The 14942-nt window shown below is 39.0% G+C and overlaps 1 protein-coding gene across 4 annotated transcripts in view; it reads left to right on the top strand.

Moving 5' to 3' along the window:
* slc2a9l2 (solute carrier family 2 member 9, like 2) overlaps positions 1–14942 on the top strand; it is a 120900-nt gene that overhangs the window by 64027 nt on the left and 41931 nt on the right. For all 4 annotated transcript variants that reach the window (XM_032550478.1, XM_032550477.1, XM_032550476.1 and 1 more), the window contains 2 exons: positions 7082–7183; positions 7959–8034. In XM_032550478.1, the coding sequence (XP_032406369.1) occupies positions 7082–7183; positions 7959–8034 (178 nt within the window). The remainder of the gene's footprint in view (positions 1–7081; positions 7184–7958; positions 8035–14942) is intronic.

Genomic DNA, 14942 nt, shown 5'->3' with positions numbered 1-14942 from the left:
GAAGGTATTTTAGCTCAACAGCGAAACAGTTTGCTGTTGGGCATCTGGAAAAGAAGACAAACCAGCCTTTTGAGTTTGTAAATCTTGTGAACATCATTAGACATTACAATGTGAATAAAAAAAAAATCTATTTCAGATAAATTTATCTTCTACAATTTAATTTTATCTTGCTTTATATGCTCTTTCTATCTCATGTATCAGGTTTATTGGATCTGTCACATATTGTTAATCATTTTCATATTATGGTTTGAAATTTGGATCTTAGCTTCTTTTGTAACCCGACAGTGACTTATAAAACTAATCATGTCCCATTTTTCCATTTTATAGTCGCAGATTTGAATACATTTAATACTGTGATTTTCTGATGGATCAACTCAAAGTATCCAAAGTTAGGTGAAGAGAAAGTCTAAGCACTTCACAAAAATCAACAGTTTTTAATAGATTTCTATTCAATCCCCTACTGTAACAGCCTTCATATAAACCCAGTGTAACCATTCACCTTTTAAGTAAGCACAGTTCATTTGTGTGCAATTTAATCTAACATAAATCCAGTTTGCCGGTAAAGTCTTAAGAGATTTCTTAGATAATTTTAGTGAATAAAAGCATAAAGGATAAAGGAACACAGCAGACAAGTCTGGGATGAAGTTGTTGAGAAGTTTAAAGCCAGACTGGGTTTTGAAAAAAATATCCCAAGATTTGAACATCTAGCACTGTTCAATTCATCAGCTGACAATACAAAGAGTATGGCACCAAGACATTGCAGTTCACCTGAAACGACTGGTCTTAGAAGAAGATCAATAATAAAATAAGCTACCAGAGGTCCAGTGTAGCTCTGGTGGACCTACAAGAAACCAAACTTCAAGTGTGAGAATCTGTCGACAAAAATGGCCTTGGCAGCAGCAGTAGTATGGCACTTCTTACAAACAGCAGGAAACATAATAAAGAAGGTGACAAAATCGTGGCCTTGTGCAAAATACTCTGTGTGGCTCAAAAATAAATAACATTGAAACATGGTGGTGCCAGCAATGTTCACACAATGTTTGTGTGAACATTGGATTTGTTATTGGTTATTTGGTTATATTGGATTTGTAGATGGTAATAATAAAGCAGAAAAACCTGGGAAGAAAACCTGTAGAGACTGCAAAAGACTTGAGACAGAGATCAACCTTCCAGCAGGACAGTGACCCTATAAGAGTCCAGCTCCAGTTATCAAGGGCCAGCGTCCTCCTGCTCCAACACACCTGAGTCAAATGCTCCAACTATCTCCTCACCTTGTCAATATTCTGCAGAAGTCTACTAATGAACCATCATTTGAGAACTGACTTCGGATATCGCTGCTCTAAATATACTGGAATGGATTAAGTAAAGCATATTCGTGCTTTCGAGTGGCCCAGTCAAAGTACACACCTAAGTCCATATAAGTAGCAATCTGTAGCGATCCTTGAAAATTGCTGACTGATTTTTACAAAAAAAGAATGAGCAAACATTATTGTCCCTGTGTAGAAAGCTGATAGCTGGAGCCCTGAACAGGTTGCAGATTTTAATTGTGACGTATGTAAGTCCACAAAATATTGACTCAGAGGAGCTAAATATAAATCACACTTTTCTGATTTTCATTTGCAAAAAACATTTAATACCTTTTCTGATGTCTCTTCCAAAACTGTTACTATTGCTGCTTTGTGTGGATCCAACAACAACTTGTTCCAGCATAATACGTGGAGAATAAATACTTTTGCAAAGTGCTGTATTGTGAGGCAGCAGAGCGAAGCAAGAAAAAAAGAATACTGACACAGTTGTGAACCTCTAAATGCAACATGTTATCCACTGACCTCCTGCTCTCTTTTCTAATACCCCACTGGGCAAAAGCCCTTTCTATGCAGCACGCTTGTCACTATTCGACTGGATAATAAACCAGAGCGGAGGATTTTGTGCCACTCCACATTAATTCACACACTTCCGGCCATGTCGTCACAATCCGGAGCCCGCTGGCAAGTCAGAGTTTAAAGACTAACAGGAAACAATAGGATGCAAAAACTGACCTTGGCGTGGTAGTGACGCACGTTATGTGACGGACAAAAACAATAGGCGATTCAGAAACAAATACTTATAAGTGAAAATATTTTACTGAAAGTATCTGTGTTGAGTTGATAAATAAAAGAGTGAGAGAAGAGTAGGATAATAATCTTCATTTTGCAGGAAAGGAAGTTTTGAATAATCTGTTCTGCTGATACCGCAGGGCCTAGTGGGACATAAAACAACAACAACGGCAAGCTGCTTAATTTAGCAATAAAGTAAAAAGCTACTTAGTTATACATTTGGCCTGTGATGCAACTTGAGTGTAAAAATGGCCACAACTGCACTAGTAAGCTCGATTTTTGACTGAAATCCTAAAGGGGTGGCGTAAATGGAAGGCTGGAGTTCCCTCAAGCTGCAGCCAGTTGTCTTAAAATGACTCATCTGCTTCCTGATGTGATGAATTGTGACCGCACATTTTAGTCCCTCCAACTGAGAGGCCTGAACTCACCAGACTGTTGTGTCTGTCAAGAAGTAGGATGGAGCATTGACTTGTAGGCAGGGATGCACCAATCAGTCTTTATCTCCGATTAGTTTCTAGTTTTCTCTGAGATCTTACCTGCTTATCTGTATCTGGTTGATTTCTCAGGTTTTCCAGGAACAAAGTGTTATTTCATGGCACAATCGAGTAACTATGTTACCTTCAATTATTTTAAAAATGTTGAATATACCAAACAAAATGTTACAGAAACTTAACTTCATTATCTGATGGCTTTAAATTAGCCTCCGTCTTTTTAGGAAGCTCACGCTCCTTGTGACACTTCGCCTCCTGTTCCTCATCACAATGGTGTGTTTTATTATGTCCTTTATGAGTATTCTTAGGACAAGTGTTTGTAAGCTCAGCAGGCGGCATTTCCACCAGGAGTTTGCTAATTCCTGCTGCCGCTAGTTTTGAGGAGCTGAATGGAGGAAGCATGCTACCTGCTACTGTTGCTAACAACACTTGAAAGCTGAATGGGTATAATAGCTGTTTGCAGTTTCCACCAATCGGATGGTTGAGTAATGTGAATAACGGATTAAGAACAATAAATATCTTTTTTGTTTGGTTTATATGTCTTTTTTCAATAATTCAACAGAAATGATGAATGACACCAGCTACTACAATAGTTGTTGATAAAAAATTGCAACCCTGCAATTAACTCAATTTAAAATACAAAATCATTAATCAAAATACCATTAAATAAATGTCATAAACAGAATTTTTAGGATTGCAATATTTATATTAGTTTAGCAGCACCAATGCAACTATTGTTACTTTCACAATAAAAGAAGAGGCAATGAAATTCTGTTTTACATATTTTAGTTTTTGTTGTGTTATGCCACAGTTATTTTTCTACACAAAGTTATCATATGTTGAGAAACTCATACTGACCTATTTCTGCTTACAAAATAATATTGCCGTTGAATCAGCTGGGAAAGAGCAGCGACGCACCTAAAGCTCGGAGACCCGGTGATGAGTGCGTCTGTAATTGTCTTATTTTTGTTGGTAAAATAGAGCAGAACTATAAGAACAAGATGCGTTTGTCATCTCTCCTGCTTTGTTTTAGTAGCAGGGGAAGCCGCTTCTGTCACAGAGCTTTTAGGAAACACAATAATTAATGATAACACATGCAAACAGAAATCTCAAATGTTCAACCGGCTTCATGTACATGGAGGATTGAACACTAAATGAAGCAGAAATTCACATGATGACTGTAGTTTTTGTCCCCACCGTGTTGTATGAAGCTTGTGATAAATTATTCAGGTCCACAATAGACAAACTTCTGTCGCCTCCCTAATAAAACTCTCTCTCTCTCTCTCTGTTTCTCTCTCTCTCTCACAGACATACACGTGTTCAGCCTCATAAATATCCATTCTTGCAAATCTTCCGGGACCCCTAATGAGCTGTGTGTTAGCTGGCGGTTGATGTTTGTGCGAGAACGCGTGGTGCTGCGGTGTGGGTAGTGTCTGGGAGAGAAATGTTTCGTGTCTGCGGGGACAATGCCCACCGGGATGAGCACAGCTACACAAGTACACATTCAGGAAATTGAGTAAATTCCATTGCATGTAAAGGAAACCCAAATTGAACAGAGGTGCAGTCTGGGGCACACCAGCAGGAAAGTGTTAGGAAAACATGGAGGAAATGAATCAGCAATGCCCTCCCCTCCCAAAAAAAACTCCACTCAAACTGATCCATCCCGGTGGAAGAAGGATACATTCTATACAAAGAGCAATGACTTCTTTTTTTTCCCTCTTCAATCTCATGAAATCCCTCAGGTTCAGAACTATTGAAGTGCTGCTATAAATTCTTAACGTCTCACAGGCAGAAATGAAACGAGGCCAGAAGCTGTAGCCTCTGCTCTGCTAAAGCCCCGACCTCATGCCCACTGCTTCATCTGAAATCCTGAGAGGAGGCCAGGTGATGACTGAAGCGGCCTCAGAATTATTGATGAGACGGAAACAGTGTGGTGTATGAGTAAATCCACAGAAAATTGGACAGGAAGAAGAAAAAAAAAATCACACATGAAGGCAGCAAATATATTGTTTATAATGATGCCAGAAATTAGCTCCACTCTCACTCTGAAGGCTTCTTACCCTTGAGAAACAACTTAAAGGACAGAGATATGTTTCAGTTGTGATAACTGTACTATTATTACATAAAAATAGGAAAATACAAGCAATATACTGAAATAATAGGATATTTTAAGAAAGCATGCAAAAAAAAAAAACAACAACTAATGTTTCGGCTTGCTGAACATCCGGGTCACCTCATTGGGTGTTGTGAGGTTTGGCTATTATTTCTGTTAACGCAGAAGGCAGACACAAAGGTTTGAGTTTCAGGCTGTTTTTCTTCCACTAGTGGCCTGTTTTCTGATGTGAGAAAGAGTCTGTGTTGATCTACAAACCATGACGGAGAACCACATGGAAATAAAGGCCGAAACAAGTGGTGACAAAGATAATTGTCTTCAGAACTTAATCTTCTGGTCTGAATCAATTTCTAGTCCATTTTGTTTTGTTTCACTTGATTGATTTCCTCAACTGTTGCCCTCTCGTAATCTGCTGTCTTTACCTCAGTTATGACATGTCAGCACAGCAGTCATACATACACTGCCTGGCCAAAAAAAAAGTCGCCACCAAAAAATGGGCACACTCTCTAATATTTTGTTTGGACCGCCTTTAGCTTTGATTACAGCCCGCATTCGCTGTGGCATTGTTTCAATAAGCTTCTGCAGTGTCACAAGATTTATTTCCATCCAGTGTTGCATTAATCTTTCACTAAGATCTTGTATTGATGATGGGAGAGTCTGACCACTGCGCAAAGCCTTCTCCAGCACATCCCAAAGATTCTCAATGGGGTTAAGGTCTGGACTCTGTGGTGGCCAATCCATGTGTGAAAAAGATGTCTCATGCTCCCTGAACCACTCTTTCACAATGTGAGCCCGATGAATCCTGGCATTGTCATCTTGGAATATGCCCGTTCCATTTGGGAAGACAAAATCCATTGATGGAATAACCTGGTCATTCAGTATATTCAGGTAGTCAGCTGACCTCATTCTTTGGGCACACAATGTTGCTGAACCTAGACCTGACCAACTGCAGCAACCCCAGATCATAGCACTGCCCCCACAGGCTTGTACAGTAGGCACTAGGCATGATGGGTGCATCACTTCACCTGCCTCTCTTCTTACCCTGATGCGCCCATCACTCTGGAACAGGGTAAATCTGGACTCATCAGACCACATGACCCTCTTCCATTCCTCCAGAGTCCAATCTTTATGCTCCCTAGCAAACTGAAGCCTTTTTTTCTGGTTAGCCTTTCTGATTAGAGGTTTTCTTACAGCTACACAGCTGTTCAATCCCAACCCCTTGAGTTCCCTTCGCATTGTGCGTGTGGAAATGCTTTTGCGTTCACAATTAAACATACTCCTGAGTTCTGCTGTTGTTTTTCTTCGATTTGATTTGACCAAACGTTTAAGTAATCGCCGATCACGATCATTCAGGATTTTTTTCCGACCACATTTCTTCCTGGAAGACGATGGTTCCCCACCATCCTTCCAGTTTTTAATGATGCGTTGGACAGTTCTTAACCCAATTCTAGTAGTTTCTGTAATCTCCTTAGATGTTTTCTCTGCTTGATGCATGCCAATGATTTGACCCTTCTTAAACAGACTAACGTCTTTTCCACGACCACAGGATGTGTCTTTTGCCATGGTTGTATAAGAAATGAGGAGTTACTCATTGCATCAGCTGGGGTTAAATAACTTGTTGCCAGCTGAAAGATAATTGCCTATGCAGTACTTATCCAATAGGAGGCTTGTACCTATTTGCTTAGTTAAATCCAGGTGGCGACTTTCTTTTTGGCCAGGCAGTGTATGATATATAAATCAACTCTAGAAAATTTACACTCTGCAAATTCCATAGCTGGAGCAGACGACATGCTGTGGTGGCTTGTGCATAACTGAATCAGGTAATTGGTTCACTGCAGCTCACCTTGCTCTTCATGTTGCAAGACAAACATGTTTTGGATAATGTCTGAATGAAAGTAAAATCTGTCCATTCTAGTTTACCCCTGGTCAATTTCATGACCTCTTACCGGGCGTCTTTTATTGTAGCGGTATCTGAAAACCTAGTTCTATGCTCGGCACATGGTTTAGACTTTCTGCAGCCATGCAGACTAAAACTAAACCTCGATGAAACTAAATGATAGCACCTCTTTGTGTGTTAGACATATCAAAGCTGCTTTGTAGATTAATTCCTACTATGAAGTCTGAGTCAGGTGCGTAGACTGTAGAAGCTTGTTTGTTTTACATTGAATTAACAAAATAAATGTTAAAGTTCAACTTCTCTTTTATATATAACAAACTGCATTTTTAACAGATTTTCAGTCTTTTCCTTTTTAGAACAGCAATATGAAGCAAAATGGCATAATATCTACCTATCTTTAAAGCATCTGAAACTGCCGTGCCTTGGATTTCACATTAGTTATTAATAAATATGACCTTATTTTCTGTTCGTGTCTCATCTTTAGGGTCTGGTGATTGAGCGGATTGGGAGAAGACCCCTCCTTATATTTGGTTTCTCCTCCATGGCTGTATTCTTCAGCCTGCTGACAATTTTCCTCAACTTCCAGGTGAGCCATTTTTCCTACTCTGCAAACTAAATTGTATCTGAAGTATAATTACAGCAAATACACACACGCACCCACCACCACATGCACGCACACACTCAAGTCTGATTGTCACCATCAAGATGCTAATGGAAACAAGGAGTGGAGTGGAGTTTGTACAGATACTTAAAAACTTATATATTTTTTTTACTTAAGACCATTGACTTCCATAAATTTTTTATTGGGATTTTATGTGATACTCACAAAAAGAAGATGATAGCTGCGAAATAAAAGAAAATTTACATAAAGTAATTTGAGGCTTTGTTAGAGAATACTGATGATCAAATAGAATCATCAGAACCAAGAAGGACACCACACAGGACGATGACAAAATCAAGCTTAAAGAAGCATTAAGATATGAATCTGTATATCAACATTTTATTATTCAAATTATCGATTTATAAAAAGTGAGGTTCAGGTCAGCCCATCTGAGTCCAGGTTTTCCAGAACTTTGACTTCACGCACTAGGCCATTATACCTAGTCAAAACAACAGATGCTTGTTTTGGGGTCATTGACCTGCTGGACCATTAATTGCTTCTTCAGTTGAAACCATTTGCTGCCTCAAAACTGGTTTTCTTCTAGGATCAGCTTGGCTTTATGTCCAATCACCTTCACATTAACTCTTAAGTTTCCCTGTTCTTACTAGAGGGAATTTTCCCCAAAGCAAGATGTTTTCTGCATTGCACCAGAGGATCTTTGCGTTATTTGACATTAAGCATTTACATTGTGTCGTTCCAGGACAGGGTTTCATGGATGCCATATCTCAGTTACAGCTGCATACTGGCTGTCATCGCAGGCTTTTGCTCGGGACCAGGTAAAACCACCTCTTTCCTACAAACTGCTCTCACATGATAAACTGCATAAGTATTGTGCAGATCTGAACGAGTGGGCGGATTTTTTTATTTTTTTTTTCTGCAGTTATTCTGTGCAGTTGGTTAATCAATAGGGCTTTCCCATCTGTGATCCTGAATAATCAGCTAACTAGCATGCCACAGTGAAAGATGGTGTCCTATATTTGCATACTAAACAGGACCTATACAGCGCTGTATATGCATGACGCTGCAGATACAAGAATGTGAGAGCGTGGGGTCTTGGTGAGAGGTTGACTTTTTGTGTCAAGGTGAAGCCTTCACTGTAATATTCATGTCTCCTGGGAACGTTCGTCCAGCAAAGTGCCTGTAGAATGGGAGGAAAGAGTCTTCCTGTTCATTACATATGGATTTGGAGGTGAAGCTCATTAGATCATGTCCTTTAGTCAAATAAGGGAAAGAGAGGAAACTCAGAAAGGTAAAATGTCTTGCAAAACCTTCAGCTGCAGGCAGCACAACACCGCCACCGTACTCTGGAGAAACTTTGTGGTCACCAGAGTCTTGCTAAAGTGTGGTGTTCATTGAGAAAGATTGCTGAGTAGCACACAGATAATTTATAGCCCCTTGAAATGAGTAAAACTTCTCACTGGGAGAGAAAAGGAACGTATTCACAAGAGGGAAAGCCCCAGTTGTGCTACAAGCATTTGAGTGGATAAATGAGGAGCCACCCTTACCTCTGAATTGGCTTCAGCATGGGAACTGTGGCCCAGATATTTCACTAATGCTCTGAAACATGAAGTTAGTTTCTTTCTGTAAGAAAAAGTGTGGATTTTTTTCTTAAGTACAACAAAGGGTATGGTCACAGCTTTTTTTTTTAAAGTTCTTACCTATACATCGCTCTCTGTTTCTAACTCTCTTCCACTGACTTTCAAAGGGTTTTTTTTGTTTGAATTCTGCTTTTCTATAATGAACCCATCTATTATCTATGACCTACTTCGATATGTTCACAGATTTGTGGCTGCATTATACCACATGCGGGGTTTTCTACTGAACCAATCTTTACATTTTCTCTTTGTTAACTGAAGCTCGCTGCTTTTTCCTTTGTTGGCAATTGTTATTTCCAGTAAGTATGCGTTTTCTTCCTGGGGTTTACAGAAATGTTACAGAGCAGAGTCCAGTTAGTGACCCAGGCACATATTTTGTCCTATGGATAAAATACTGTTCAAAATATACTGTAATATTTAAAAGTGAGCTTTCCCTTTACCCCTGATGTGAGTGTGTAGCGGATGTTGTGCTGACACTGTGAAAGTTTGTGTTTGCAGAATTGCCCTATAAAAATATCAGATTCCTTTGGGAGTTTCTTCCTGGCTTTTTGCAGGCTTTAATACGTCTGCTGCCAAAGGGGACAACATCCAGCTTGATGAGAACTTCATTTTACTTTCTTCTGCACTTGGGTGTTCTAAAATTACACTACAAAAAAATGAAACTGTGCGCATCTGTAATTGATACGTGGTATACCTATTACAAATTCAACTTCAGGATTTGATTTTATTATATGTCATCTTGTTATTCTGCAACAGTATGTATGAAAGCAGTTTGTGTAGATCATGAAAAAACGAGAAATGTGAATGGGAAACGAAAAAGAGACACAAGCAACATTATGAAAATTGCTGAATCTGTAATGAGAAGACAAAAAGCCTTTTTCTTTCAAATACACATTAAAAACTGTTTGGACAGGTGTTTAATGCAGGCATGCAGAATGAGAGAGGGCAAACACATAATGGAACAGGAAGTCATGAACGGGCATAATTAGCCAATTTGAACTTTTGAAAGAGTTATTTGGTAGTTACAATATTTGCTAGGTTGCTATATTTCAATGTTCAGTCGTTTAAGTTTTGCATATTTTTAACGTATCTGGGAACTTGAATGGAGTTTAACTTCTCTGAATGCCCAAACCTGGTTTATTTTCTTGGTGGCTGAGATCCTAGAGTTCATTGAGATTGATGGTGACACTTCGTAAACAGAGTGTCCCAAATGTGAGGGTAAATTTTATTTGCTATCAGATTCACAACTTCCAGCAATAATATATTAAATATTGTTCTAAAATTGTGTGGCCCCAGTTGAGAAGCACCATTCAAAAGAAGAAGATGTACTTGGGTCCTTTACAAAACTGTTAATATATACAGTACAGACCAAAAGTTTGGACACACCTTTTAATTCAATGAGTTTCCTTTATTTTCATGACTATTGACATTGTAGATTCACATTGAAGGCATCAAAACTATGAATAACACATGTGGAAATATGCACTAAACAAAAAGTGTAAAACAACTGAAATACCCTATATTCTGTCAAGTAGCAAACCTTAGCTTGATTGCTTGCCACTCTGTTTCTGACTTCAGAGGTATCACCTGAGTTTGACTTCATAGGTCAACTTCGGTTAAAGTGGATTTCTTGCTATAAATAGTGAAATAAAGAAAACTGAATTGAAGGTGTGTCAAATCGTCGTAAGTTGACAATTTATGTGCTAAACTGAAATTTTATGCGTTCAGATGATTGACAAGTGGAACTGCTGTCTGCTGAAGCATGTATTTCTCTGCCAAACTGAGGCATTGACAGGTTGGCTTGGTGCAGATTTATCTGGCCAAATTTAATTGGGTCCTTAAATTACTTTCGACTGCATCTGGGAATCATTGTTTAAACTCCCGAGACTATTGCCACGGAGACGATGGAGAAAATGCTGGGAAGATGTGGAGACTTTTGAAGTTTTTGTGTAGAGACCAGTGATGGCATAGTTACTTTGAAAAAGTAACTTTAATCGGATTACTGATTACTCCTTGAAAAAGTAACTTAGTTAGATTACTGATTACCTGATTTGGAAAGTAACTAAGTTACATTAAAAGTTACTTTCTTAGTTACTTTCAGCAGCTGCTAACAAGCTGTGAAAATTGCATTGATCTTTGCCAATACTTAATTGCAAGTTATTTTATAATGATAACACCAACAATGTGTCTCCACTTATATGGTTGAACTGAGGGGGAGATTATTAAATGGTTACAACAGTAGAAAAAAAAAACTTGAGTAATTTATGTGTATTTTTGTGTGTTCCTGTATTGTCTGGAAAACTACAAATAGGATTTTAGACCTCTCCTCCCTCCGCCCCAGCGTCCAGGTTGTGTGTTACGGCCCTGCGTTTGGCGTCAGAGCGCAGCTCACAGCGTTCCTCCTGCGGCTCCACAACTCAGACGTTCCGCTGCACAGATTTGTGACACTTAATCTTAATATTAATAATTATAATGGCGTTTAGTTGCTCAACTTTACGGACTCGTTCACCTGTGGCTGTTTTCACATTTATTGTGCTGTTCATATTAATCTCGATGTTTGCAGTTTTCTGGAGCGCAACGCGAAGCTCGCCGTCATTCACAGGTAATATATTAACTTGACAAAGCGGGACGGATCGTCTGGGAAATGATGGACATAACGGGACAACTAAAACTAACTGGATGTCAGACAAATTCTGGGGCTTATGTCTGCTTATGTGCAAGCCCGAAAACTGCAACCCACGACTCATTAAATCTTCAAGTGACTTTAGAAAAAAAAAAACCAAGCCCAAAGCTGCTCATAATAATCGGACTTGGCGAGCGAAACTCAATATAGTTCCTGTTTTTCCAGCAACAAAATGTGCACTTTCCTCCTCCCTGCATTGTTTACATTTCTGTCGCTGCTGATACTGTCGCACAGAAACGTCGGTCAATCGCCAAGACGCGTAGAGGAAATAAAATTTTATTACAAAAGAAAATAGTAACGCAACGTGATTTTGATAAGTAACTGTAGTCAGATTACTGGATTTGAAAAAGCAACGCGTTAGATTACTCGTTACTAAAAAAAGTGTTCCGACGTAGGTAACGCGTTACTGACATCACTGGTAGAGACATATTGTTCAGCAGATGTATTCTTTTGTCTTTTCTTCGTGCCAGGTTTTTAAATGTCTTATAACCTAAATATTTTTTCATATAGACTTTTGCTAAGAAAATCAAACTGACATTTATGTTTCATGCCCAAAACTTAAGATGCAATTTAAACAAAACAAAACAAAAAACATTATTTACTTTTAGATTTATTGACCTTCTTTGTCCCTCCTTTAGCAGTCTGACACAGTTACCTCATTAAATAGCTCATTCTCTTGCTGTCACGACTGTGGAGTTTGCCCCCGTTGTCAAAACAATAAAAATATTGGCTTAAGACACCACCTCCCCCAAGCTGTCCCACAACCAGTGTAAATGGTCTGTACATGAAAGCTAACAAGACCACATCCAACAAACTAACAAGATGGGAGACAAGAACAACATCCCGCTGCCCTGTTTTGCATTCTGCAGGCTGTACAAGATGACAGCTTGCATTCTGATAGAACATATCTACATATGGCCTCTTTTATCGCTCTTGCTGTATGGTAGCATTCCAGCAGTGTGTGCTTTTCTGCAGTAATGTATTTTTCCAGATGCTCTTCTCTCACCATGGTGTGCTTGTCCCCCAGCATCTGACACAGACCTGTGACATCAAAACTGCAGGCTGCAAAGGAGCGCCGCGGTGCATGTTGTCAGCTGGAGCAGTTAGTTCATTCATTAAGCACTGAGACAGGACAGATTACTGGACTCTGTGTTTGAACACCTTCTTTTGCTTTGAATGGGTAAATATGTTTTGGAGATTTATCCCACCTCCCAAAACAATTATTTTTAGATGTAATAACTTTCTATGATATAGATGATGGAGTGCCATTTTTTGTGCTGAGATTTTTTTTCTCTCTAACTTTCTGTTGTGTGCCACATTCATTTACTTTCACTCTATAACATCAGTATTGATTTTGTTTATATTCTGTGGAGTGTTAGCTGCATTTTGATGCTACAACAAATCAAAGAAACCTTGTAGTTCAGTTATTTTCAATTTATTTTTGACCTGTCATTTTCTAGCAGAACGCTCAAAACGAGACCCAGGATTTAAGGTTAAATGTATCTGAACATGATATGGCTGTCTTCTCTCTGTGATACCTATGGCATATCTTGAAAGCATGTCTGTGATAGGACTGGAAAGGCCATTCTATCCCTCTTGTGTAAAAGCGAAAAACATACTTTTTGACACTATTTCTATGCGAGTCATAAGACACATTCGTAAATGTGTAAGGAAGTGTTCATTAGTTTGGGACCAGCGTCTTCTTGTCTGTCCTTCATCTTTCTTTATTTCTAGACGTTGTTTTTCTAAAGCGGTTTCTGCTTAAACACTCCAGATGTAATTCTGAAAAAATGGAATCGAAACATGCCTTCCTAATATTCAGTTTATTCTATAGATTGAGGTAAAAAAGTGCTTTGAGTTTTGTTAGAGCCTCTGCACCAAAGGAGGTTTTGAGAGGGGCAAATTGATGGTGGTGGGGGGAAAAAAAAAAAAAAGCGAGGTTTGTTTTGCGTGCCAGACTGATTATGCATTGCATCGAATTTGGAAAACAAATTTTGGTAGACCACACTTTGTCCCAGCTGACCCTGCGGGTGAGGTTAGGTAAACTAAGGATGGGTCATTACTGACACAGTGTTGTGCATAAATTCATTCATGACTGGAATGTCAAATTTTTCAGAAATTTAAACTGAACAATGCTTTTTGTTAATGTGACAAATGTGAAGTAAGCACAGCTGATCTAGAAGTCATTTAGTAGCCTTCTATTTGGGGCTGGGAGAAAGATTTACAAAGTGTTTTTAGGAACAGACTTTGCATATTTTATTCAGAACAAACAGCAGCATTTTTCCTTCAGGCGAGTGATGAGTAACCGCTGTATGTCTGTATGTGTGCTCATTGGCAGGACTTTCATTTTTAAGCTTGATTTCAGATAACATATTAGTTGACTGAGAACTGTTTCAAATTGGAGCTGTGTTCACAACTCTAAGCTAGTGAACTATGAACATGAATTTATTCTTAAATTGACTGAAGGAGATTTAGAACCAGTTCTTGTACAAACCTGTCATCATATTGATTTAGACAACCAGATGAACACATGCTTAGAAATTTGATATACTTTTCAATTTCTGCAAGCTGTTGGGACTTTGTCAACAAGCATTCAATCATACATTGATGAGGCATCACAATATGACCACTGAAACCAATAAAACTTTGATCCGCCTTCTGTTGGAAAAAAAAGAAAAGAAGAATCCTGATTCATAGAGGATTGGACTCCACTAGACCTCTAAAGGGGTTCTGATGTATCTGGCGCCAACGTTTTAAGCGCAGATCCCTGAAGTTATGCAAGTTGGGATTACGTGTTTAGGACTTGTTTGTCCAACACGTTCCTGACAAGCTGAATCTGACTGAACCCTGGGGAATTTCAGAGAACAAGTTAGCGCCTCAAAATGGTTGTGCTTACCAAAGCATTCCTGGACCATTCTTGCTTTGTGGCAGGAGCATTGCCATGATGAAAGAGACCACAAATATCAGGGAATACTGTTTCCATGAATGGGAATGCAGTAATTTCTTCAGTACACTGAGCTGCGGTGGCTCAGATCATATGGTGACCCATTTGATCTGAGCATATCGGACCATATGGCTCACCCTTCAGTCCCAACATGCGTAAATTAACCCTGATTGACTCTATTATCAGGTCAGCTCTTATCTTCCCTTGGATCAATTTTGAAGAAAAAACACTGCAGACCAGAAAGTTCCCAAAAAAGGTGTAACTCTGGGGATACTTCGACCCAGTAATCCAGTCATCATAATTTGCCCGTTGTCAAAATCATAATTTGTCCATTTTCAATTCAAGAGCTACTGCAAAGTATAAAGTCATTAGTTTACAAATCTCTTATTGCTTCAAGTACATTGGGTTTGATTACAAGGCATTCACCTGGTGTCTAATATAAAAGACCTAGTAACAGTTGCT

Source organism: Xiphophorus hellerii, chromosome 20, assembly GCF_003331165.1.
Source record: "Xiphophorus hellerii strain 12219 chromosome 20, Xiphophorus_hellerii-4.1, whole genome shotgun sequence".
In the NCBI taxonomy this organism is placed as follows: Eukaryota; Metazoa; Chordata; class Actinopteri; order Cyprinodontiformes; family Poeciliidae; genus Xiphophorus; species Xiphophorus hellerii.
The sequence above is the reverse complement of the archived record's forward strand: the minus strand, read 5'-3'. Positions and strand labels throughout refer to the sequence as shown.